We start from the raw sequence: 27,360 nt of genomic DNA, 5'->3' as shown, positions 1-27,360 counted from the left end.
CGGTCCGATGGCACCTCCAGAGCTCACTTCACAGGTGGAAATCGGTGCCTTCCTTCTAGCGCTATGTGTTGCGGTCCTCCCCTGCTGTGCTTACGGAAAGTCCCCACAACCGTTGTGTCTGTTTCTTAAGTTCCCTCACAACTCGATTACATGATGTTCTTCTAATCCTCCGTCCCTCCCTGTTGTTCTGGTTGGGACGGCACCCGTTTGACGGGTAGGCTCGGAGCTCTTCCGGGACCCTAGAGTCGCCCTTCTCCACAAGGTGCCCCCCAAGACTTCATAGGTGATTTGTGTGAGACAGCCCGCCTTAAACTGACTGTCCTGCCGCTGTTTAGAGTATTGCTTGAAGCTGAATGTTATGATACTCCCTCGGCGTTCCGGCCACCGGTAGTGCGCCTCAGTAGGGTGTTGCTCCGGTCTTACAGCACGACCCCTACTGGTATTCTCCTATTGCTTGATCTCGTTTCTCACTCAGCACAATCTATCTCGCTTCTAGTCCTTTCTTGGGCACCGCCGCTTCCCGGAGCAGGCGCGAACCCGTTACGTTCTTTCCAATGCCAAGCCTCTGTCAGGATCCCACCCCTGACAGAGACCCTCCTGTCTCTTCCTCCACAACACCCTCTGCCACCAGGTGTTGCTTCGTCCAATCCAGTCAGCTTTCTGATCTAACTTCCTGCCTGACCCCCAGTTTACCCACTATGGTGGGGAGTGGCCTAATGAATAGCACCCTTAGCTCCCCCCGGAGGCCCAGCTGTGAAATGTATTGGTGTCTGTGATACCTGATCAGATGAACTCCTTCAGTGCCATCGGACGCACCGTAGCTCCCCATAGTGGCGGAGCCACAGTACTGCAACGACCAGGACTCTGGGGCGCTGCAGTTAAAACTATGATTTTTTCACTTTAAACCTTTTTTAAACACCTCTGATTACTGTGATCATACAACATACAAGCCTCTGATGGCTCTGGTGATGTACTGTACTACTGTAATGCCGTGTATGATCACTGCTTGTCAGTGTAATACTAATACACATGAGATAAGTGTTGGCTGAATGGTCATTTGGCAGATGGCTTTCTCTCCCGACTCCTTCATACACAGAAATATACCAGCTTTCCTGTGGTCTGTATGAGAGAGTCGCCTCCAGACTCCTCTAGAGGGGATTACCTACAGGAAGATCAAACGGATTAGCCTCTGTGTCAAGTACCTTTTTCTCAGCACATGACTTGGGGTTGTGCCTGCAAGGGTTAATCTATCTCCTCTCCCTCAGTCCAGCATTCAACCTCTGTCCTATGCTGCAATGGGAGCATAATTCACACCCGGACACAGTTCACACACCTGCTCATTCACGCTGCCACCACTCACTGAACACACGGGCAATGAGTCCTGGAAATCTTACTGCTACTGTCTCCAATCAGCAGGGTCACACACTGTAAGGGTACTGTCACACAGTGCAATGTTGATCACTACGACGGTACGATTCGTGACGTTCTAGCGATATCCATACGATATCGCAGTGTCTGACACGCAGCAGCGATCAGGGACCCTGCTGAGAATCGTACGTCGTAGCAGATCGTATGGAACTTTCTTTCGTCGCTTGATCACCCGCTGACATCGCTGGATCGTTGTGTGTGACACCGATCCAGCGATGTGTTCGCTTGTAACCAGGGTAAACATCGGGTAACTAAGCGCAGGGCCGCGCTTAGTAACCCGATGTTTACCCTGGTTACCAGCGTAAACGTAAAAAAAACAAACAGTACATACTCACATTCCGGTGTCTGTCCTCCGGCGTCTCAGCTTCTCTGCACTGTGAGCGCCTGCCGGCCGGAAAGCGAGCACAGCGGTGACGCGGTGACGTCACCGCTGTGCTTTCCGGCTATGGCGCTTACACAGTGGAGAGAAGCAGAACGCCGGGGGACAGACACCGGAATGTAAGTATGTACTGTTTGTTTTTTTTACGTTTACGCTGGTAACCAGGGTAAACATCGGGTTACTAAGCGCGGCCCTGCGCTTAGTAACCCGATGTTTACCCTGGTTACCCGGGGACTTCGGCATCGCTCCAGCGCCGTGATTGCACAGTGTGACCGCAGTCTACGACGCTGGAGCGATAATCATACGACGCTGCGACGTCACGAATCGTGCCGTCGTAGCGATCAAAATTGCACTGTGTAACAGTACCCTAAGGCTATGGATTCTTTAGAGCAGAGGTGTCAAATTGCATTCCTCGAGGGCCTCAAACCATGAGTGTTTTCAAGGTTTCCTTAGCATTCCACAAGGTGCTGGAATCATTCTGTGCAGTTGATTAAATTATCACCTGTGCAATACAAGGAAATCCTGAAAACATGACCTGTTTGCGGCCCTCGAGGAATGCAGTTTGACACCTCTGCTTTAGACAATACAAGGCTTATTAAGGTTTTAAGCTTTAATAGAAAAGGTACAGTGCTTACAATGAAATATATCAAAATATGGAAATAAAAAGTGACATACAAATATGTCTATTTTAAAATAGAAGGGAGAAAACTTACAGAAATATCAAACTTTGCAGTCTGGTATTCTTCCCCTGAGGGGGGGAGGGATATGGAACGAATCACACCAGCTTGGCTGTCCCTCACTGTGAACAGCTTTCTATGTGTAAAGGCCTAATTTATAGAGTCAACCTGGAGGCCCGATTTCTAGACCAGCCTCTCAAATTAATATTCTAATCCTTGGTTTGTGACTGGATCCTGGCTATTTTACCAATGAGTACATTATTATTCTTTGAACACACTTCGTGTAATCTTTCTTTCTCAGAGTAAATATACAGTGTCATGCTGCAATTGGTATGTCTGTTCAAAGGAGTCAGAAGGTGTGAAGTGTTTCAAATTCTGTGTGTGTTCACAGCAAAACCCCCTGGCGTTACTGGAGCCAGGAAGCTGCCTTTCTCAGGATAACATATGTTGCGATCTTTGTGAAGGCTGCAGTCTCAGGACAGATGTTAATTTACTTCTGGTCATACATCCATACATATACATATTTCACTACACTCTGAAATTCAGGATGCCAGATCCTTCTCTGGCCTGACATCATCAAATACATTATATAGTCAACCAAACCCCTCGAAATCAGTGCTTTCATGTAACTTTAGTCTAATGTGTATGAGGGCGCTAAAAGGTAACTTATTGGACACTGCCTCTGGCCCAGCCTAGTAGACCTTCGTACATTGCAGGCCCAGACACCATTATTAGGCATGTAAGTATCATAGTAACTAGGCCGCCTCATACTATCAAGTGCTTGGGGGAGGAGGGCATTCAGGCAAACTCTATCACACCTTTTTAAATGCCATGCTTGCTTTTGGCAGCTGCAAGTGGTTAAACTGCCAGGGTTTTTGTTGCAACCGCACCTGTGCAGTCCCTGCTGTGTACATCTATGTTCTGGGGCCCAAAAGAGTTAACATAGTAACATAGTTAGTAAGGCCGAAAAAAGACATTTGTCCATCCAGTTCAGCCTATATTCCATCATAATAAATCCCCAGATCTACGTCCTTCTACAGAGCCTAATAATTGTATGATACAATATTGTTCTGCTCCAGGAAGACATCCAGGCCTCTCTTGAACCCCTCGACTGAGTTCGCCATCACCACCTCCTCAGGCAAGCAATTCCAGATTCTCACTGCTCTAACAGAAAAGAATCCTCTTCTATGTTGGTGGAAAAACCTTCTCTCCTCCAGACGCAAAGAATGCCCCCTGGTGCCCGTTACCTTCCTTGGTATAAACAGATCCTCAGCGAGATATTTGTATTGTCCCCTTATATACTTATACATGGTTATTAGATCGCTCCTCAGTCGTCTTTTTTCTAGACTAAATAATCCTAATTTCGCTAATCTATCTGGGTATTGTAGTTCTCCCATTCCCTTTATTAATTTTGTTGCCCTCCTTTGTACTCTCTCTAGTTCCATTATATCCTTCCTGAGCACCAGTCCCCAAAACTGGACACAGTACTCCATGTGCGGTCTAACTAGGGATTTGTACAGAGGCAGTATAATGCTCTCATCATGTGTATCCAGACCTCTTTTAACCCCTTCACCCCCGGAGCTTTTTCCGTTTTTCCGTTTTCGTTTTTCGCTCCCCTCCTTCCCAGAGCCATAACTTTTTTATTTTTCTGTCAATTTGGCCATGTGAGGGCTTATTTTTTGCGGGACGAGTTGTACTTTTGAACGACATCATTGGTTTTACCATGTCGTGTACTAGAAAACGGGAAAAAAATTCCAAGTGCAGTGAAATTGCAAAAAAAGTGCAATCCCACACTTGTTTTTTGCTTGCCTATTTTGCTAGGTTCACTAAATGCTAAAACTGACCTGCCATTATGATTCTCCAGGTCAGTACGAGTTCATAGACACCTAACATGACTAGGTTCTTTTTTACCTAAGTGGTGAAAAAAAATTCCAAACTTTGCAAAAAAATAAATAAATAAAATTGCGCCATTTTCCAATACCCGTAGCGTCTCCATTTTTCGTGATCTGGGGTCGGGTGAGGGCTTATTTTTTGCGTGCCGAGCTGGCATTTTTAATGATAGCATTTTGGTGCAGATACGTTCTTTTGATCGCCCGTTATTGCATTTTAATGCAATGTCGTGGCGACCAAAAAAACGTAAATCTGGCGTTTCGATTTTTTTTTTCATTACGCCGTTTAGCGATCAGGTTAATGCTTTTTTTTTATTGATAGATCGGGCGATTCTGAACGCGGCGATACCAAATATGTGTAGGTTGGGTTTTTTTTTTATTGATTTATTTTGATTGGGGCGAAAGGGGGGTGATTTAAACTTTTATATTTTTTTTATTTTTTTCACATTTTTTTTAACTTTTTTTTTTAACTTTTACCATGCTTCTATAGCCTCCATGGGAGGCTAGAAGCAGGCACAGCCCGATCGGCTCTGCTACATAACAGCGATCATCAGATCGCTATTATGTAGCTAAAATGCAGGTGTGCTGTGAGCGCCGACCACAGGGGGGCGCTCACAGCCACCGGCGATCAGTAACCATAGAGGTCTCCAGGACCTCTATGGTTACAATATACAAGCATCGCCGACCTCCGATCATGTGACGGGGGTCGGCGATGCGCTCATATCCGGCCGCACGGCCGGATGCGGTAGTTAAATGCCGCTGTCTGAGTTTGACAGCGGCATTTAACTAGTTAATAGCGGCGGGTGATCGCGATTTCACCCGCCGCTATTGCGCGCACATGTCAGCTGTAAAAAACAGCTGACATGTCGCGACTTTGATGTGCGCTCACCGCCGGAGCGCACATCAAAGCGGGGGTCCCGACATGTGACGTACTATTCCGTCACATGTCGGGAAGGGGTTAATGCACCCCATGATCCTGTTTGCCTTGGCAGCTGCTGCCTGGCACTGGCTGCTCCAGGTAAGTTTATCATTAACTAGGATCCCCAAGTCCTTCTCCCTGTCAGATTTACCCAGTGGTTTCCCCTCCCATGTGTAATGGTGATATTGATTCCTTCTTCCCATGTGTATAACCTTACATTTATCACTGTTAAACCTCATCTGCCACCTTTCAGCCCAAGTTTCCAACTTATCCAGATCCATCTGTAGCAGAATACTATCTTCTCTTGTATTAACTGCTTTTCATAGTTTTGTATCATCTGCAAATATCAATATTTTACTGTGTAAACCTTCTACCAGATCATTAATGAATATGTTGAAGAGAACAGGTCCCAATACCGACCCCTGCGGTACCCCACTGGTCACAGCGACCCAGTTAGAGACTATACCATTTATAACCACCCTCTGCTTTCTATCACTAAGCCAGTTACTAACCCATTTACACACATTTTCCCCCAGACCAAGCATTCTCATTTTGTGTACCAACCTCTTGTGCGGCACGGTAATAAGATTGCTGCTACACAGCAGAATTGCAGGTGTGCTGTGAGCGCCGTCCACAGGGTGGCGCTCACAGCTACCGAGGATCAGTAACCATAGAGGTCTCAAGGACCTCTATGGTTACCTTCCTGACACATCGCCGACCCCCAATCATGTGACGGGGGTCGGCGATGACGTCATTTCCGGCCGCCCGGCCGGATGCGGTAGTTAAATGCCGCTGTCTGCGTTTGACAGCGGCATTTAACTAGTTAATGGGCGCGGGCGGATCGCGATTCCGCTCGCGCTCATTGCGCGCACATGTCAGCTGTACAAAACAGCTGACATGTCGCGGCTTTAAGGTGGGCTCGCCGCCGGAGCCCACCTTAAAGCGGGGGTTCTGCCAGCTGACGTACTATTCCGTCAGCTGGCAGAAAGGGGTTAAGGGGCCTACATTTTCAGTTTTTATTCTTTTACTATTGATATAGTTGAAGAACAGTTTGGGATTAGTTTTACTCTCCTTAGCAATGTGCTTCTCTGTTTCCTTTTTGGCAGCTTTAATTAGTTTTTTAGATAAAGTATTTTTCTCCCTATAGTTTTTTAGAGCTTCAATGGTGCCATCCTGCTTTAGTAGTGCAAAGGCTTTTTTTTTATTGTTAATTGCCTGTCTTACTTCTTTGTTTAGCCACATTGGGTTTTTCCTATTTCTAGTCCTTTTATTCCCACAAGGTATAAACCGCTTACAGTGCTTATTTAGGATGTTCTTAAACATTTTCCATTTATTATCTGTATTCTTATTTCTGAGGATATTGTCCCAGTCTACCAGATTAAGGGCATCTTAATTTTTTTTTTAAACAATTGTTTATTGTGTGAAAAATAAAATGTGTCTTCTGCTTTTTCCATGTTTTTTTCTTTTTACAAGAATTGTTGGAACCAATTTTCTTTAGAAACATTTTAAAGGGAAGGTGCCACCAGTTTTCTTGTACTTTGTTTTTTTTTGTGAAATTAAGCTTAAAATAGTAATTAAATTGTATTAATGCAATGTTTGCAAACATTTCTATATGAAAAATATTATATATTTTCTTACAAATATATATAATTACCACTTGGGGGAGCATTTTCCGTTTTAGACCTCAAGCAGCTATATCAAAAAACATTTGCAACAAAGCAAAAAAGATGTATCAGTTGTAAGGCAGTGACCGGTGTCATATGCGAGGGTCGCTATGTATCCCCCAGGATGTGCTTAGAAGCATATTAGATCCGCTGGAGTGCCCTGTGCTCACAGCAGGTTTGCCTGTGAGACACAGGGAAGAATAAAAGTGAGTGTGAACTGGATCAAGTTATTTGACCCAGAAATTATTCAGGAAAACCCGGTATGGGCTTTTATTTTTGAAACGGACTGCAGGAAGGTAGTGGGGCTGGTCCGTTTCCTCCAGCCCAGATCTTATAGTGGCCCATGGCCATAGAATCTGGAGGAAAGAAAAAAAAAACCCCTGCAAGAGAGTTTGGGTGTGTCAGTATTGGTCTGGGAGTCAGACCTAGCAGGAGCTTTATGAGGAGCTCTGTCCGTGTGGTGCAACACGGGCCAGGCAGAGCCTGAAAAGCCTGACACCCCAGCTTACACGGTGGTGTAATACGTTCACGGCAACGGATTGTGGACTGTTGTTATTTTTCCCGGCTGCATACCGAAGGACTTGTTTGCTTACTTTTTCCGGTTTGTGAGTATGCTGTGAAATAAACAAGACTTTATTTGAACTTTATATGTGTCACTGCCTATTCACTGCACAGCAAGGACATCGCTACATCACATATGGTGGAGAATGCGGGCAGTGTGAATTAAGGCATACCCCAACACCATTTGCATGTCTGTTATTAAGCCTGCTACATTACAATTCAGGCCTACAGACAAAATGGAGGAGATCCTGAGGCAGCTGGTCCTCACACAGCAACAACAGCAACAACAGCAACAAACTAATAACCTGTTACTGCAGCAAATTACAGCCCTGCGTGAGGCACCTCCAGCACCGAACCCGGAACGTTGTGATGCCCGAGACAAGGTCCGCTCCGCTTTGAGGAAACTGAGTCCGGAAGATGACGTGGAAGCTTTCCTCACCATCTATGAGCGCACGGCAGAGCGGGAGAATCTGCCAGCAGCACAGTGGGCTGAAGTTGTGGCTCCGTTCTTGAGGGGTGATGCGCTAAAGGTCTACTTTGACCTCAGTCGGGAGGATGCCCAGGACTATTCCAAGCTAAAAGGTGAGATCCTTGCCCGACTGGGGGTTAATACTTATGTGAGAGCTCAACGGGTGTTTTCTTGGACTTTTGTGGAAGCCCAGCCTGCCCGGTCTAAGATTTTTGACTTACTGCAGCTTGTGAAACGGTGGCTCCAACCTGAGACTTTAACCACAAGTCAGATAGTGGTGAGGGTGGTGATCGACCGACTGGTGAGGGCTCTGCCAGCAGCCATACAGCGTTGGGTGGGTCAAGGGGACCCGGGTACCCTAGACCAGGTTGTAGGTCTGATAGAGCGATATAAGGCCACCCAGGACTTTATACGGGACACTGCTCCGCTTCGGCTGTCACGAAAGGCTCCGCCAGCTCAGGAGTCTGAGAAAAGTCCACGACCCTCCACTGGGACAAAACCGGACCGAGTCCGTGCTGAGGGGTTGTCTCGGAAGGAGAGTGACCACAGACCTGTGTCCCCTAAACTGGCCCCAAGGTTACCTTGTGCCAGTGTCATTACGTGTTGGCGGTGCCAAGAACCTGGACATGTGGTTGCTAATTGCCCCCTAACAACAACCCATGGACTGCGGGTTTACCCGCCGGGTGTCTATGTATGCCCAGCCAGTCTGCATTGCCACTACAGACCCTGCCGGTACCAAACCTCGGCTGTGCAGAGTACTCGATAACGGGTACCAGATGGATGCTCTCTTGGACTCGGGGAGCTTGGTGACCCTCGTACACGGGTCCCTGGTTGCTGGGGACAGTCCTAATGGACGAAAGGTGGGGGTAGTGTGCATACATGGGGACCTCTGAGAGTACCGGACTGCGGAGGTCACATTCTCCACCCCATGTGGAGAGATAAAACATGTGGTGGGAGTGGTAAAGACTCTTCCGTATGGGACTGTGATGGGACTTGCCCTTGTTCTGGTCCCTCTGGGAGACCAGAGTTAACCCTCTCAGGGTAAAAAGCATTCCGGGTGCAGAACCCGAAGATCCCGAGTCAGGGACACCTGCCGTAGGGGTCGCCACGATAGGGACAGTGTGTAATCCCGATAGGTTTTCCCTAGAGGTGTTGGCAGAAGTGGAAGAGAATCCACCAATTCATGAGCTGGAGGTGTCATCTGGTAAGTTTGGGACTGCCCAGCTCCAGGATCCCACTCTGACCCGGGCAAGGGACAGAGTAATAGAGGTAAATGGGGTTGCACAACAACCTGGTGCAGAAAAGGAGTTTCCCCGGATGATGATCAACCAGGAGTTACTGTACAGGGTTGATAAAATCCGGGATGAGGTGGTGGAACAACCTGTAGTGCCCCAACCCTATCGTCGGGCGGTGCTCGACATGGCTCACACTCACATGTTGGGGGGGGGCACTTGGGGGCCAAAAAAAGTTAGAGCGCATATTACAGAGGTTTTTTTGGCCTGGTGTCTACGCTGAGGTTAAAAAGTACTGTGACACATGTCCCGAGTGTCAACTAACCTCACCCACCACGAACTACCGGAGTCCATTAGTGCCTTTACCCATCATAGAAGTACCTTTTGAGCGGATAGCGATGGATCTGGTAGGACCAATAGTAAAATCCGCCCGGGGCCACCAGCACATATTAGTAGTTGTAGACTACGCCACCCGGTATCCAGAGGCAATACCGCTCCGGCACACTTCGGCTAAACTTATAGCCCGTGAACTGTTTGCCATGTTTTGTCGCCTTGGGCTTCCCAAGGAGATCCTTACAGATCAGGGAACCCTTTTATGTCTAAAGTGACTAGGGAGCTTTGTAAATTGCTCCAAATTAAACAGTTACGTACGTCAGTGTACCATCCACAAACCAATGGGTTGGTCGAGAGGTTTAATAAGACCCTCAAGGCCATGCTCAAAAAGGTGGTCGCCAAGGATGGGAAGGATTGGGATGTTATTGCCATATTTAATGTTCGCCATACGTGAGGTACCGCAGGCGTCCACGGGGTTCTCTCTGTTTGAGCTATTGTATGGCAGGCACCCGAGGGGACTGCTGGATGTAGCCAAAGAGACGTGGGAACAGGAGCCCACTCCACATAAGAGTGTTATCGAGTATGTGGCAAGTATGCAGGATCGGATTGCGGTCGTGCAACCCATAGTAAAGGAGCATCTGTTGGATGCCCAGGCCGCTCAGAGCCGTACATATAATAAAAGGGCCACGGTCAGGACCTTTAAAGAAGGAGACCGGGTGTTGGTACTACTACCCACCCCAGAGAGTAAACTCATGGCCAAGTGGCAAGGGCCTTATAAGATACGGGGGAAGGTGGGGGAAGTGAATTGCAAAGTGTACCAACCCGGGAAAAGAAAACCCGAGCAGCTGTACCATGTAAACCTGCTAAAGGCCTGGAAGGACCGAGAATGTTTGGTCACAGAAGCAACTACGGTCATACAATCGGAGGTCCCTCTGGCACTCACCAAGGACACAGCTGGGTGTGAGGTAAAAGTCAATGATGACCTCACAAAACAGCAGCGGCGGGAGGCTCGAGCTTTGGTACAGCAGAATATGGATGTATTCTCAGAGCTGCCGGGGCGAACCTCAGTGATTCAGCATGACATTGTCACTGAGCCCCGGGTAAAGGTGCGGATGAAACCCTACCGAGTGCCAGAAGCCCGAAGACAAGCCATCGCGGCCGAGGTAAAGCAAATGCTTCAGTTGGGAGTCATTGAGGAGTCCCGAAGTGAGTGGGCTAGCCCCATTGTACTAATACCAAAACCTGATGGGTCATTACGCTTCTGTAATGACTTTAGGAAGTTAAATGAAGTGTCAAAATTTGACCTGTATCCCATGCCACGGGTGGACGAGCTAATTGAGAGACTGGGGAAGGCACAGTACTTCACGCTGGATCTCACGAAAGGTTACTGGCAGGTTCCCTTAACAGAGTCAGCGTAAGAAAAGACTGCTTTTATAACCCCAGAGGGTCTCTTTCAATACGTTGTCTCACCTTTTGGGTTACATGGGGCTCCGGCCACATTCCAGAGGCTGATGGACATTGTGTTAGCGCCACATAGAGATTACGCGTCGGCCTATTTGGATGACATAGTCATCTTTAGTACCGACTGGGATACCCATCTGTCCCAGGTACAAGAAGTGCTGGAGTCTCTTAGAGCCGCAGGGTTAACAGCAAACCCAAAGAAATGCGCAATAGGTCTCACGGAAGCCCGGTACTTAGGATACGTGATCGGCCGAGGGGTGATCAAACCTCAAGTGAACAAAATTGAGGCCATTCAAAACTGGCCCAAGCCCTTAAGTACCAAACAAGTGAGGGCATTCCTTGGCATCATTGGGTATTACCGTCGATTTATACCCAATTTTGCTGGTAAATCGGCATCCCTAACGGACCTGTTAAAAGGGAAGAAAACGGTGATGGTCAAGTGGAATCCTCAAGCAAAGGAAGCTTTCCAGTCTCTGAAGTCGGCGTTGTGTGGACAGCCGGTCCTCATCAGCCCCGACTTCAAGAAAACCTTTATTGTGCAAACCGATGCCTCAGAGGTAGGCTTAGGAGCGGTGCTGTCGCAAGAGGTGAACGGGGATGAGCATCCAGTCACCTATTTAAGCAGGAAACTGACCCCGGCAGAGAAAGATTATAGCGTAGTGGAGAAGGAGTGCTTGGCGATTAAATGGGCCTTGGAGTCCCTACGCTACTATTTGCTCGGGCGTCAGTTTCGGTTGGTAACGGACCATTCACCCCTTGTCTGGATGAGAAATGCAAAAGAGAGGAATGCCGAGTCACCAGATGGTTCTTGTCCCTACAAAACTTCAGCTTCTCTGTGGAACATCGGGCTGGGAAATCACAGGGAAATGTGGATGCCCTGTCATGGGCACCATGTATGCTGACAAATGTTCAACCCCACAAGGCAGTGACCGGTGTCATATGCGAGGGTCGCTATGTATCCCCCAGGATGTGCTTAGAAGCATATTAGATCCGCTGGAGTGCCCTGTGCTCACAGCAGGTTTGCCTGTGAGACACAGGGAAGAATAAAAGTGAGTGTGAACTGGATCAAGTTATTTGACCCAGAAATTATTCAGGAAAACCTGGTATGGGCTTTTATTTTTGAAACGGACTGCAGGAAGGTAGTGGGGCCGGTCCGTTTCCTCCAGCCCAGATCTTATAGTGGCCCATGGCCATAGAATCTGGAGGAAAGAAAAAAAAAAACCCTGCAAGAGAGTTTGGGTGTGTCAGTATTGGTCTGGGAGTCAGACCTAGCAGGAGCTTTATGAGGAGCTCTGTCCATGTGGTGCAACACGGGCCAGGCAGAGCCTGAAAAGCCTGACAGCCCAGCTTACACGGTGGTGTAATACGTTCACGGCAACGGATTGTGGACTGTTGTTATTTTTCCCGGCTGCATACCGAAGGACTTGTTTGCTTACTTTTTCCGGTTTGTGAGTATACTGTGAAATAAACAAGACTTTATTTGAACTTTATATGGGTCACTGCCTATTCACTGCACAGCAAGGACATCGCTACATCACACAGTCCAAAAAATATCAACAACATTTTAAACTTTATTATTAAAACAGGTATAGGCACAGATGTAGGGACAAACCATGTGTAAATTGCTGCTAAGCATCAAGGCACGCAACACCTCCTAGAAACCCCAAGAATGTAAATGTAAAAAAAATCATTTCCTTAATAGGAGTGCAGAATATTTTGCCACAGTTAGTAACATGATAAAGATACCGCAGAATTATTAAAAATATGTATGGCACTGTTGCTGCATATATAATCCTATAAATCAAATGCAGGTATAAGTCTCACAAGATTGCAGATAGCTATAACATCATCATTATTTGCTGCATGTTTCCACTACCATAATGTAGTGCAACTCGCCCAATTAGACGGCCATCATATTACCTGAAACTAGTAATGACCGCGGCTCAAGGGGGAATCCAGAGCGGTGTGTGTGCCCGCTCAAGCAGCTATAGAAAGACTTACCAGCTTTCCTGTTAGCTGAAACATTGGGGCAGTAACTGCTGACCTCACCATTTCCCTCCCCTTTTGGGTTGTCTAGTATCCCTGGGGCAAAATGAAGAGTGACATCACAGGGCAGCACCATTTTGTGTGTGACTGCCCTGTTATCTGCCATCACCAGCAGTTACTGTCTCTCTCTCTCCCATCAGTCTCTCACCCAGATTACATGATTCTCTCACCCCCCTCCACAATGTCTGGCCATTCACTGCAGACCTGCAGCTCCTTATCTTACTGAGGGATGAATCACAACTCCTGCCCAGCAGCTGAAAGCTCCTGTTCTGATAATGCTAATGGTACACTGTTCCTCCTTGATGTCTCTGATATTCTGCCTGTACTTTTCTCCTGCATTTTATTCCCCTCAGCCATCAATCTAGGATCTATTCTGCTGGAAGCAGTGCTGCTTATATTAGAAGATCTGAGGGCTTCATGAATATGGCAGCAGAATAGTGATGAGCGAGTATACTCGTTGCTCTGGTGATCTTCAAGTATTTGTTAGTGTTCGGAGATTTAGTTTTCATCGCCTCAGCTGCATGATTTCAGTCTTCTAGCCAGACTGAATACATGTTGGAATTCCCTAACAAACAGGCTTTCCTCACATGTATTCAGCCTGGCTAGCAGTCGTAAATCATGCAGCTGAGGCGATGAAAACGAAATCTCCGAACACTAATAAATACTCGGAGATCACCCAAGCAGTGCTCGGGAAAAGCCGAGCAACGAGTATACTCGCTCATCACTACAGCAGAACACTCCCACTACTGTGAATTGTGAAAACCACAGAGGCGTGCCCAGTTCACAGCAGTGACAATTTTTGTTAGAATAGATAGGGTCCACGTCAGTCTGTTCTCTCCTTTGACCATGGGGTGCCGTATTATGACACTGAAAGTGTCGTGCTGCTACTGTGAAAGCAAGAGGTCATCCTCAAGTGCCTTCTTTAAACTCCTATAACACACGAAATATGTTTAAAATGCAATCAAAACTTGGTTATAACAGCATGTTATGCTACATTACATTGATTTATTAATGATCTACAAACGCGGTATCTTCCCTTTAATATCTTTTTTTCTGGTGTTTTTCTTGTAATATAGGAAATCCTAAGACCAGAAATAAACCCCATAAAACACTGTACATGGAGACTTTGAGATCACATAATATCTGTCCGTTGTGTTTGTGGAAACAAAAAAGCTTTTAAAAGCCTCATCATGAAATAGTTATTTCTCAAGTCACGTGTAATGAATATCTCCTGCAGTATTGCTAATGCCGATTCCAGTGTCGGTAAATGAGACAAGAATTAGCGTTATGGAAGATGAGACTATGAGGAACGTATTCAGCTGCCGACTCCAAGGAAGAAACTGCTTGTTGTCTGTGGCCTAAAATATACAGGTTTTATTAGTAGATGTAAAGAAGAAAACTAAATATTGTAAAATAATAAATCTCATATGTTTCCCTTATTATCTCCAGTAATTGTATTATTACACAGGATTTTTAAGATGTTACATCATCTCATCTTCTTCTCATTCAGGTCTCTACAACATCGGATCCTCTCAGTGAAGATCTTCTATATAAGAGAATTTTCCTGATTTACCCATCAAGGATGGATATGGACAGAGACAAGATGGCGGAGAGGATATTACACCTCACCCTAGAGATCCTCTTCCGGCTTACTGGAGATGTGAGAGATTCTGATGATGTCACATTACATCATTCTTATCTATGGAAATAACAAATGGACAGAACAAGAGAGGTGAGGACTCTGGAAATGTCTGTAGTGAGATTTATTAATGTGTCTCTCCATAACCAGGATTACACAGTAGTGAAGAAGACCTCTAGTGAGCGCTGTCAAGACCCTGTGTCTGAAGGATGCAGAAGACCCCTGAGCCCAATCACAGGGCCTCCACCTCACCTCCTGATACATGAGGACATCAATGACCAGAAGATCCTAGAACTCACCTACAAGATGATTGAGCTGCTGACTGGAGAGGTGGGAATGCTGGGACATTATACAGTAACAATATGAAGGGATCGGGGGGATGATGGTATCATTGTATGTGTCAGGTTCCTATAAGGTGTCAGGATGTCGCTGTCTATTTTTCCATGGAGGAGTGGGAATATTTACAAGGTCACAAAGATGTCATGATGGAGGTTCCCCAGCCCCTCACATCACAAGGTAATAGACAGGATTAAATACACATATAATTATCTGTATGTAAAGAATGAATTCAGTCCCTGTTTCTGTTTCCTCCAGATCCATCCAGTAAGAGGGCAACACCAGAGAGATGTCCCCTTTCTCTTCCACAGGACTATAAACAAGGAGATCCCAATGCTCATGATTATCAGGTAGATGGAGAGAAGGTGTCATGAGATCTCCCCTTTGATGTGTAGACGAGAGTGAAGGTCTTGTGTTCAGTGTTGCTTTATTCACCAGTATTATGTCTTATACTTGGGCAATGAGAGCAGTGGAGATGGCAGAATTAGAGCTGATCATAGATGTGACTTCTCCATCTGTCTGTGACTTTTACAATATTTGTTTCAGGGTGAAGATCTGACCCATATTAATACTACAGAGACATATGTGAGGGGTGATGAGCGGTGTAAAGAGGAGATTCCCACGTATGACAACCCAGGTGAGTAGTAACCACTAAATGCAGAGAAGTCACAGATTCTTCTCAGTCATCGGCTGTGGCTAGTGATGAGCGAATATACTCGTTACTCGAGAGTTCCCTAGCATGCTCGGGTGACCTCCGGGTATTTTTTAGTTACATAGTTACATAGTTATTAAGGTTGAAGGAAGACTGTAAGTCCATCTAGTTCAACCCATAGCCTAACCTAACATGCCCTAACATGTTGATCCAGAGGAAGGCAAAAAAAACCCATGTGGCAAAGAGTAACTCCACCATGGGGAAAAAAATTCCTTCCCGACTCCACATACGGCAATCAGACTAGTTCCCTGGATCAACGCCTTATCAAGGAATCTAGTGTATATACCCTGTAACATTATACTTTTCCAGAAAGGTATCCAGTCCCCTCTTAAATTTAATTAATGAATCACTCATTACAACATCATACGGCAGAGAGTTCCATAGTCTCACTGCTCTTACAGTAAAGAATCCGCGTCTGTTATTATGCTTAAACCTTCTTTCCTCCAGACGTAGAGGATGCCCCCTTGTCCCTGTCTCAGGTCTATGATTAAAAAGATCATCAGAAAGGTCTTTGTACTGTCCCCTCATATATTTATACATTAAAATAAGATCACCCCTTAGTCTTCGTTTTTCCAAACTAAATAGCCCCAAGTGTAATAACCTATCTTGGTATTGCAGACCCCCCAGTCCTCTAATAACCTTGGTCGCTCTTCTCTGCACCCGCTCCAGTTCAGCTATGTCTTTCTTATACACCGGAGACCAGAACTGTGCACAGTATTCTAAGTGTGGTCGAACTAGTGACTTGTATAGAGGTAAAGTTCTCCTCATGAGCATCTATGCCTCTTTTAATACATCCCATTATTTTATTTGCCTTTGTAGCAGCTGCCTGACACTGGCCATTGAATATGAGTTTGTCATCCACCCATATACCCAGGTCTTTTTCATTGACGGTTTTGCCCAGAGTTTTAGAATTAAGCACATAGTTATACATCTTATTACTTCTACCCAAGTGCATGACCTTACATTTATCCCCATTAAAGCTCATTTGCCATTTATCAGCCCAAGCTTCTAGTTTACATAAATCATCCTGTAATATAAAATTGTCCTCCCCTGTATTGATTACCCTGCAGAGTTTAGTGTCATCTGCAAATATTGAAATTCTACTCTGAATGCCCCCTACAAGGTCATTAATAAATATGTTAAAAAGAAGAGGGCCCAATACTGACCCCTGTGGTACCCCACTGCTAACCGCAACCCAGTCCGAGTGTGCTCCATTAATAACCACCCTTTGTTTCCTATCCCTGAGCCAGCTCTCAACCCACTTACACATATTTTCCCCTATCCCCATTACTCTCATTTTATGTAACAACCTTTTGTGTGGCACCGTATCAAAAGCTTTGGAAAAGTCCATATACACTACGTCCACTGGGTTCCCTTGGTCCAGTCTGGAACTTACCTCTTCATAGAAGCTGATCAAATTAGTCTGACATGAACGGTCCCTAGTAAACCCGTGCTGATACTGGGTCATAAGGTTATTCCTCTTCAGATACTCCAGTATAGTATCCCTTAGAATGCCCTCCAGGATTTTACCCACAGTAGAGGTTAAGCTTACTGGCCTATAATTACCGAGTTCAGTTTTTGCCCATTTTTTGAATATTGGCACCACATTTGCTATACGCCAGTCCTGTGCTCGGAGATTTAGTTTTCCTCCCCTCAGCTGAATGATTTACATCTCTTAGCCAGCTTGATTACATGTGGCAACCCCCACATGTACTTATGCTGGCTAACAGATGTAAATCATTCAGCTGCGGCAATGAAAACTAAATCTACAAGCACTAAAAAATACTCGGAGGTCACCCGAGCTTGCTAGGGAAATCTCTAGTAAAGCGTATATTCGCTCATCACTAGCTGTGGCTGCTTTATCGGTGGTGTAGTCCGGCCATATTACCATGATCACCATTTTGCCTCTAGACCACAAAATTCTCCTCCACCCAAAACTGTTTAAATGACTTTGGGCATTGAAAGCCCTTTTATATATAGAACTTACCACCTGGAGGATTCACCTACCCCCTGAGATTAGAAGATGCTGACCATTACCTGCTCAGATCTGTAAACTACAAAGCCAAATGACAGAGCACATAGAATGTGCTGATAAGTTAGAAAATCACTTGAAAAAAGTATTATGGGCCTGTAAGAGAAAGCGGAGGGTATTTAAGCAGTTGGCTTCCTAGAATCCTGGTATCTCATTGGCTGAATCTACCTTCTCTCCCTTCTGTGCTGCTGAATGTGATCATATGGTCCCTACAAGACCAGGTCCAGTCTTTCTGGCCAAACTTTGCTTTTATGATCGACAACATTAAATGTGCAGTGAGGCCAAGTGTGAATTTCTGTACAATAACAGCAGAGTTTCTTTTTATCCTGACTTTTCAATTTGTATTAAAACTAATTTCAAGGAGGATTGTGATCAACTACAGGAAAAACATTACTCCTGTGCCATGATATATCTCTAAGCTGTGCGCGGCTGACGGGTGTAATATGAATTTATTCACGCCTGCAGGAGATGTGTTGGCATGGCTCAAGCTCTGGTTTCATGGAATCACTCCACATCATAAATTACATTGTTTTCGATCATAAGTAATTCAGATTACTGCACAATCTCTCCTGAAATGTGAGCAATATTATTTTCTCTAATCTTCTGGTCAGGACTCCTAGTAGCTCCAATGGTGCACCATAAATGAGTGCATCTCTGGTTTACTGTTGGAGTTCTCCCCTCGTACATACATTGTTGTTGGGGATGTAACATAGAATAAAAACATGTATTTTTTTACCTGTTCATTCTGTATGCTAGTTTCATTGTGGTGGGATTGTCCTGCATCACTTATGTGAGTCTGTAACTCTATGATAGTCTTAAAAATAGCTATTAATCTCCTCTTCCAAATGTCTAAGATCGAAATTTAAAGTGAACCTATCATAAGCTAATACAGATCCATATGTAATCAGAGCACCACATAAAGCCCTGCCCACAGGCCGCCCACAGCTCCACCCCGAAGCACAAGAATCTCAATAACTGAAAACTATAAATACAGATTTATAACCACAAGACAGATTTCATCAACCAATCAGTAATCAGTATAACGGCGACAACCTGTCACATTCTGTAGGTTACTGTGTACAATCCTGCTGTCCTGTTCCCTTTAAGACATCTCAGCTCTGCACTATTATCCACAGTTCTCTTTAAATGTGTAATATTTCTTCTTGAAACTCATCTGACAGAAAATATTGGACCTTACGATAGTTTAGATTGTGAAGTCACCGAGACCCATACTCTAATTACACCAGAGACTTATCACCACTATCACCACTAGTTAGGCTAGGTTCACATTGCGTTAGGGCAATCCGTTTAGCGCTAGCGCTAGCGGATTGCGCTAACGCAATGTATTTTTATGGATCGCGTTTGTGGGTCGCGTTAACGTCCCCGCTCTCGCAGATCCCCGATCTGCGAGAGCGGGGAACGGACCTCGGGCGCGCCGCGGACGCTGCAAGCAGCGTCCGAGGCGCGTCACAGAAGAACGGCACATCACTAGCGCGAGCCGAAAAAGGCACGCGCTAGTGATGCGCTGCTGGCGAAATTAACATTGCTGTCAATGGGTGCGCTAACGGACCCGTTGCACGGCGTTAATTGCGACATTTTCGCCGTGCAACGCTGTCCGTTAGCGATCACCCATTAACGCAATGTGAACCCAGCCTAACTCATTTATTACTGATGAAGACTGTTGAGTTTGATCACTTCAGTAGATGTGTAATTGTCTATAGTCACAGTATTCGACTACAGTAGTGTCCAAAATACTCTGATTTAACCTCTTCCCGCAGCCAGTTTTGTGTTTTTAATCAGGCCCCATTTTTAAAATCTGACGTGTGGTGATAACTTTGGAATTATTCACAAAGGATAATAGAAAACAAATGGATCTAACAAATTATTTTCCAACTTCGCACAATACCCTACATACAATTGTAGGCTACTGTCTGGGCAAATAGCAGTATTCAGAAGGGAAGGAACGCCATTTAGGCTGGTTTCACATTTGCATTGGGCAGAGCAGCGGAGGGCTGCGTAGTTCCTCCGTTAAGACCCGCCCACTGCTGCGCCTCTTCCATTCAGCTCTGCTTACGTCGGCATGCGTCCTGCGCACCTATCTTTAACAATGGGTACGCAGGCCATGCGAATGTAAGCAGATGCCTCCGCGTGCGTCATTTTGATGCTGTGCTGACCACAACAAAATGCAACATGTTGCGTTCGATGCAGTTCGGCTCAGCATCACAACGACGCATGCGGAGGCATCTGCATTGATTCGCATGGCCTGCGTACCCAATGTTAAAGATAGGTACACAGGGTGTATGCTGACGTAGGCAGAGCTGAATGGAAGAGGTGCGGCAGTGGGTGGGGCTTAATGGAGGAACTACGCAGCCCTCCGCAGCTCAACTCAATTCAAATGTGAAACCAGCCTTAGCTATTTGAATGCAGATCTAGCTGGAATAGTTTGCAGACACAATGTATTGGGTCACCTGGCAGCTCAAAAGATATCCAGATATCCACCATGAACATGCTTGGTACTATCTTCTCTGCTTTCCATATCCCAAGGATTGCCTTGCTGATCCCCCTTTAGCACCCTTACATGGATCTGGACTTACCTTGGGACCCCTAGGCTTGGACCATGGCGTTATCTGCTATTCTGTGGTGTTTGATGGCAAGAAGAATAGTCAGGTAGCTGGATCAGAACCAGAAGGACAGAATACAGAATGAGAAGACACAAGAGTAGTCAGTAAACGGGCCTTGGTCACAACAGTAAACAAAAACACAAGCCGCAAGCTGAGCACAGAAGACTGAACCAGAGGAGAACAACGCTGTATCTGGCAGATTCTGGCAATGTGCTTTGAACTTTAGTAGGGTGTGGTAGTTTCCAATTGGCTAAAGTAGGGAGCAGATTACACCAGCTGGACAGCAGGAACAGATCCCACATGAGATTGGACACCCCATATGCAGAAGCCCTAATATAACTGAGAGAAAACCAGAATAGTCAAAATCCAGATAAAGTGATTCCATTTTATAAATTAATTCACTGAGGGTTATAATCTACATGAGGAGTTAATATTTTGACACCACAGACACTTTCCAGAAATTAACACACAGTGGATGTTGGTGAGTGAAAATTACACATTTTCCATTTTATTACCCAACACTTGGTGCTTTAGTAGGTTCTTCTCACTATAATATTGCTAAATACAAGTATCTTAAATGTTCTTTGAGCACCCTGCAAGACTCAGAATTGAGAGCGGATTTTGCTGGATTGGTTTATAGAAACCTTGTTGCTGTTCAGCAGCTTTTGAGCCACTAATAGTGTGGGAGCCTCTGTTTTTCCATTGACAGATGATGGACCTCAGTGGGGACATTTTTGTGAGATGAGAATTGGTATTATTTTCTCCTAATTAACATTGATTGGCTTCTCTTTATTCAATATTTGGGAGGCAGAATGAACAAACACGCACTACTGGTTCATCCTATAAGGTATTCTATTAGACTGTGAACTGTCATTATCTTGGTAAATTAATTACATTTTTTTACATGAACTGTCCATAAAAATGGCAAGCTAAGTAGAAATGTTTGCAAATTTAAAACTCAAGGATATTTTATTAAAAAAATAATTGTTTTTTTATCTTAGCAGATGACTGTACCAGGAGATCAGATGGACAGCTGATATCTTCAATTTTTAAATCTGATGATCTTGAGATCCTACAAGATACAACTGAAGTGAATGCTATTACTCCGGATATACCATCATCCCTTCACAGCAAAGATCTGTCATCTGATGCTATGGAACAGGTGCCATCTTCTGATTCATTACCGACTACTAAGGAAAATCAAAGTCACAAAAGAGGCATTAAAAAACAAACTACTCCTAAAGCAAAGAAGTCATTTTCATGTTCAGAATGTGTGAAATATTTTACACGGGAATCACATTTTGTTAACCACCTAAGAACTCACACAGGAGAGAAGCCTTTTTCCTGTTCAGAATGTGGGAAATGTTTTAACCAGAAATCGGTTTTTGATAAGCATCGGAGAACTCACACAGGGGAGAAGCCTTTTTCCTGTTCAGAATGTGGGAAATGTTTTAACCGGAAATCGATTCTTGATAGCCACCGGAGAACACACACAGGGGAGAAGCCTTTTTCATGTTCAGAATGTGGGAAATGCTTTATCCAGAAATGCAGTCTTGTTATACACAAATTAATTCACACAGAGGAGAAGCCTTTTTCATGTTCAGAATGTGGGAAATGTTTTAAATGGAAAATAAGTCTTGATCGCCATCAGAGAACTCACACAGGGGAGAAGCCTTTTTCCTGTTCAGAATGTGGGAAATGTTTTAAGCACAAATTAACTCTTGATAACCACCAGGGAACTCACGCAGGGGAGAAGCCTTTTTCCTGTTCAGAATGTGGGAAATGTTTTAACCAGAAATCGGTTCTTGATAGGCATTGGAGAACTCACACAAGGGAGAAGCTTTTTTCCTGTTCAGAATGTGAGAAATGTTTTAAGCACAAATTAACTCTTGATAACCACCAGAGAACTCACACAGGGGAGAAGCCTTTTTCCTGTTCAGAATGTGGGAAATGTTTTAACCAGAAATCGGTTCTGGCTAGGCATCGGAGAACTCACACAAGGGAGAAGCCTTTTTCCTGTTCAGAATGTGGGAAATGTTTTAACCGGAAATCGATTCTTGATAGCCACCGGAGAACACACACAGGGGAGAAGCCTTTTTCATGTTCAGAATGTGGGAAATGCTTTATCCAGAAATGCAGTCTTGTTATACACAAATTAATTCACACAGAGGAGAAGCCTTTTTCATGTTCAGAATGTGGGAAATGTTTTAAATGGAAAATAAGTCTTGATCGCCATCAGAGAACTCACACAGGGGAGAAGCCTTTTTCCTGTTCAGAATGTGGGAAATGTTTTAAGCACAAATTAACTCTTGATAACCACCAGGGAACTCACGCAGGGGAGAAGCCTTTTTCCTGTTCAGAATGTGGGAAATGTTTTAACCAGAAATCGGTTCTTGATAGGCATTGGAGAACTCACACAAGGGAGAAGCTTTTTTCCTGTTCAGAATGTGAGAAATGTTTTAAGCACAAATTAACTCTTGATAACCACCAGAGAACTCACACAGGGGAGAAGCCTTTTTCCTGTTCAGAATGTGGGAAATGTTTTAACCAGAAATCGGTTCTGGCTAGGCATCGGAGAACTCACACAAGGGAGAAGCCTTTTTCCTGTTCAGAATGTGGGAAATGTTTTAACCGGAAATCGATTCTTGATAGCCACCAGAGAACACACACAGGGGAGAAGCGTTTTTCATGTTCAGAATGTGGGAAATGTTTTATCCAGAAATGCAGTCTTGTTATACACGAAAGAATTCACACAGAGGAGAAGCCTTTTTCATGTTCAGAATGTGGGAAATGTTTTAAATGGAAAATATGTCTTGATCGCCATCAGAGAACTCACACAGGGGAGAAGCCTTTTTCCTGTTCAGAATGTGGGAAATGTTTTATCCAGAAATTCAGTCTTGTTATACACGAAAGAATTCACACAGAGGAGAAGCCGTTTTCATGTTCAAAATGTGGGAAATGTTTTGCACATAAATCACAGTTTGTTAACCACCAGGAAACTCACACAGGGGAGAAACCGTTTTCATGTTCAGAATGTGGGAAAAGTTTTAAATGGAAAATAAATCGTGATAGCCATCAGAGATCTCACACAGGGGAGAAGCCTTTTTCATGTTCAGAATGTGGGAAAAGTTTTAAATGGAAAATAAATCTTGATCGCCATCAGAGAACTCACACAGGGGAGAAACCTTTTTCATGTTCAAAATGTGGGAAATGTTTTGCAGATAAATCACAGTTTGTTAATCACCAGAGAACTCACACAGGGGAGAAGCCGTTTTCCTGTTCAGAATGTGGGAAATGTTTTAACCGGAAATCACATCTTGTTAGTCACCAGAGAACTCACACAGGGGAGAAGCCTTTTTCCTGTTCAGAATGTGGGAAATGTTTTAACCGGAAATCAGTTCTTGATTGCCACCAGAGAACTCACACAGGGGAGAAGCCTTTTTCCTGTTCTGAATGTGGGAAATGTTTTAACCAGAAAGCTCATCTTGTAATACACCAGAGAACTCACACAGGGAAGAAGCCTTCTTCATTTTCTTAATGTGGGAAATATTTTACTTAGAAATCAACTGTTAATAAACATCAGAGATCTCACATAGGGGAGAAGCCTCATTTTTGTTCAGAATGTTGAAATTGTTTTAACCAAATTTGGATCTTCTTAAAGAGGTTGTCGAGTCATTCATCATGTTTGCTGACAAAAGGATAAAACAAAACTTATTAATTCCAAATGTAAAACTATACCCATAATTCACCCCCTCAAGGTTAGTCAGAAGGTGACTAATAGAAAAAACATATACCCCATGTTTCAGTATATAGGGTGAGGTGACGTATACACACTGATTGTCCAAGCATCTAATTTCTATGGGTTTCGTCATCCTCACCAAAGGAGACTTTATTTAATATTGACCTATATTCAAGTGAGAGTAGACAAAAGAAAACTTAAAATCATGTATCATGTTATCCAAAACAGTCAGAAAACTACCCACATATAGGCAAATCCCAGATCTCAAACTATATACTTGGTAAGTTTATAAGCCACTTCAGTGGCTGTCAGTGAGGAATAGAAAGTATATGAAAATACAGTATGATTATTGTGTTTTCCTCCTATAGGGACTGCCCTAGTTTGGTTTTGTAACAGCTGTCAATTAGTAGTGCAGACAAATTGCCCTAGACTAAACTTATTTTTCAGACGGCCCAATATATACCACTCAGGGAAAGTTTACCTGCTTCAAAGATCATTAGCAGCTTCTAACTAATGGCCAGGCTGCAGTCTGTCAAGGAATGAATGCAATACCATTATAAACACTAGGGATATGTTCAACCATAATGTGTGGGAGATCTGTGCAATTATTTAGTATGAATGTGGAAATTATCTCTGGAAGTTGTGTTCCCTGAGTAGTATTTACTTTATTATCACATACTATCTATTCCTGACACTGGAGTGACTTATAAACTTATGAAGTATATAGTTTGAAGTCTGGCATCTACCAATATGTGTCTAGTTCTCTGACTGTTTCGCATAACATGATTTTAGGGTTTTATTTGTCTAGTCTCACTTGAATATAGGTTAATATTAAATAGTTTCCTGATAAGTTGTCCTTGGTGAGGATGATGAAACCCATAGAAATGAGAGGCTTGGAGAGCGAGTGTGTATACATCACCTCACCCTATATACTGAGATGTGGGGTATATGTTTTTCTATTAGTCACCTTCTGACTAACCTTCAGGGGTGAATTATGGGTATAGTTTTACATTTGGAATTAATAAAGTTTAGTTTTATCCTCTTGTCAGTGAATCTTCTAATCGAGGTGCAATCACAGTTGTTATTTTTTTTTTACCATGTTCACTAAATGCTAAAAGTGACTGGCAATTAGGATTTTCCAGGTCATTATGAGTTCATAGACACCAAACATGTATAGGTTCTTTTTTATTGAAGTGCTGAAAAAAATTCCAAAGTTTAGTAAAAAAACATAAATTGTGGCATTTTCCTATACCAGTAGCGTCTCCGTTTTTCATGATCTCAGGTTGGATTAGGGCTTATTTTTTGCATGCCGAGCTAACATTTTTAATGAATACCATTTTGGTGCAGATATGATCTTTTGATCGCCTGTTATTACATTTTATTGCAATGCTGTGGTGACCAAAAAAAACATAATTCTGGTGTTTTGACTTTTTTCTCATTACGCCGTTTAGAGATCAGGTTAATTTTTTTATATATTGATCGGGCGATTCTGAACACGGAGATACCAAATATGTGTATATTTGATTTTTTCTTTTATTGTTTTATTTTGAATGGGGCGAAAGGGGGGTAATTTGAACTTTTACTTATTTTTTATTAATATTTTTAAAAACTTTTTTTTACTTTTGGCATTGTGAAGACATACTGCATTGTATCTTAACTAACCAGACAACTATTTTCAGCAAACCAAGAATAATAGAATTTTATCTGTATGTTATCTTTCATATTTAAGTGTTGATTTCTAGTTGGTCAAGAAAATACTTTTGTTTGTGTAAGCTGCTAATATTGACTTTTATTGCTCGCTTATCCTTGATCACTAGTGATTTTTGCTAATATGCTAATTATGCGTTGTGTTATCATGCCAGTTTGTTGACTTCAAAAGCAGAGAGGGAAAAGCTATGCAAATATTTAAATAATCAAGTAATGCTACTTGATCTCATCTCCATTCTTACCCTTTATGTAAATACTGAATGAGTGGCACTTGTGAAGTCTAAAAATAGGTTACATACCTCTGTATAAAGAGACTGACAGAAACAAACAGAGATTCTGCCAAGACATCCATATGACCAGAGACAGGACAGCAGCCATATTACATGATGGCTCCATCACAAGGAACACGGATCTATCATTCCACAGGAAACAACCTCGTAGTTTTCAGGCTCAAAAGGAAGAATACAGATCTGCTCCATTGACCATCGCTGAACCATGGATACGTTTAGAGAAGCCAGGTTGTGATCCTCAGATAAACTGGCCTTTTACCTTGTATGGACTAAATGAACTGTCATCTTCCTACGCCTGTCGTTACCTCTCTGTGCATACCACAGGTGAGGTACTGACCCTGGAAGAGCTAAAGTAACCACTGCTATTATCCCGGTGAGTTAGCGGAAGGGTGAGACTTTGCAATGGGCACCATCTTGGGTATTTTGCTGGGACTGTTCTACGTGTTGTCTGCCTGTTTTGTGGTTCAATAAAGCATTGCAACACTGTTTTATCCTTACCCTGTGTTTTCTGTGCCCATGTTAAAGGAGAGTGGGAGTTCAACGGAATGATCCCTGGTTTCTGCGGTTTCGGCTAGTGGACTGGGGCACCCACCAACCCCCCATGTCTTCACAGGCATGCTACAATAGTCTCCATGGGAGACTAGAATCTGCCATAACCCAATTGGCTCTGCTACATAGAGGCAATGATCAGATCACCTGTATGTAGCAGAATTTCTCACTTGCTATGAGTGCCTACCACCGGGTGGTGCTCATAGCAATCTGGCAGTGACAACCATAGAGGTCTGCTGGAGACCTCTGGTTGTCATGCCAACCCATCGGTGACCCGCGATCATGTGACGGGTCACCAATGGGCGGTAATTCCAGTGCGCTTGCCGGAAGTACGCGTTAAATGCCACTGTCGGAGGCTGTTACGGGCACATGTCAGATGTTCCAAGCAGCTGACGTGCCAGGAAAGATGTGGGCTCAGCGCCGGAGCCCACATCAAAGGGAGGGAGTCCGACATCGGCGTACATTTGCACCCTATGTCGGAAAGGGGTTAAAGGGGATTGTTTTTACAGAGACAGAAGTGCTAATCAATTTTTATTATTTATTACTACAGCGCCATTTATTCCATAGCGCTTTACATGTGAGGAGGGGTATACATAATAAAAGACAAGTACAATAATCTTAATCAATACAAGTCACGACTGGTACATAAGGAGAGAGGACCCTGCCCGTAAGGGCTC

General features: G+C 44.1%; 1 protein-coding gene across 1 annotated transcript in view; it reads left to right on the top strand.

Annotated features, from left to right (window-relative positions):
* LOC143767996 (uncharacterized) overlaps nucleotides 1-26,624 on the top strand; it is a 67,091-nt gene extending 40,467 nt beyond the window's left edge. Inside the window, exons 2-7 of the mRNA XM_077256601.1 lie at nucleotides 14,569-14,718; nucleotides 14,848-15,027; nucleotides 15,102-15,213; nucleotides 15,292-15,383; nucleotides 15,580-15,670; nucleotides 21,403-26,624. Of these exons, the coding sequence (XP_077112716.1) occupies nucleotides 14,641-14,718; nucleotides 14,848-15,027; nucleotides 15,102-15,213; nucleotides 15,292-15,383; nucleotides 15,580-15,670; nucleotides 21,403-23,936 (3,087 nt within the window). The 5' untranslated portion in view covers nucleotides 14,569-14,640 and the 3' untranslated portion in view covers nucleotides 23,937-26,624. The remainder of the gene's footprint in view (nucleotides 1-14,568; nucleotides 14,719-14,847; nucleotides 15,028-15,101; nucleotides 15,214-15,291; nucleotides 15,384-15,579; nucleotides 15,671-21,402) is intronic.
* The last annotated feature ends 736 nt before the right edge of the window (nucleotides 26,625-27,360 follow it).

Source organism: Ranitomeya variabilis, chromosome 4, assembly GCF_051348905.1.
Source record: "Ranitomeya variabilis isolate aRanVar5 chromosome 4, aRanVar5.hap1, whole genome shotgun sequence".
In the NCBI taxonomy this organism is placed as follows: Eukaryota; Metazoa; Chordata; class Amphibia; order Anura; family Dendrobatidae; genus Ranitomeya; species Ranitomeya variabilis.
The sequence above is the reverse complement of the archived record's forward strand: the minus strand, read 5'-3'. Positions and strand labels throughout refer to the sequence as shown.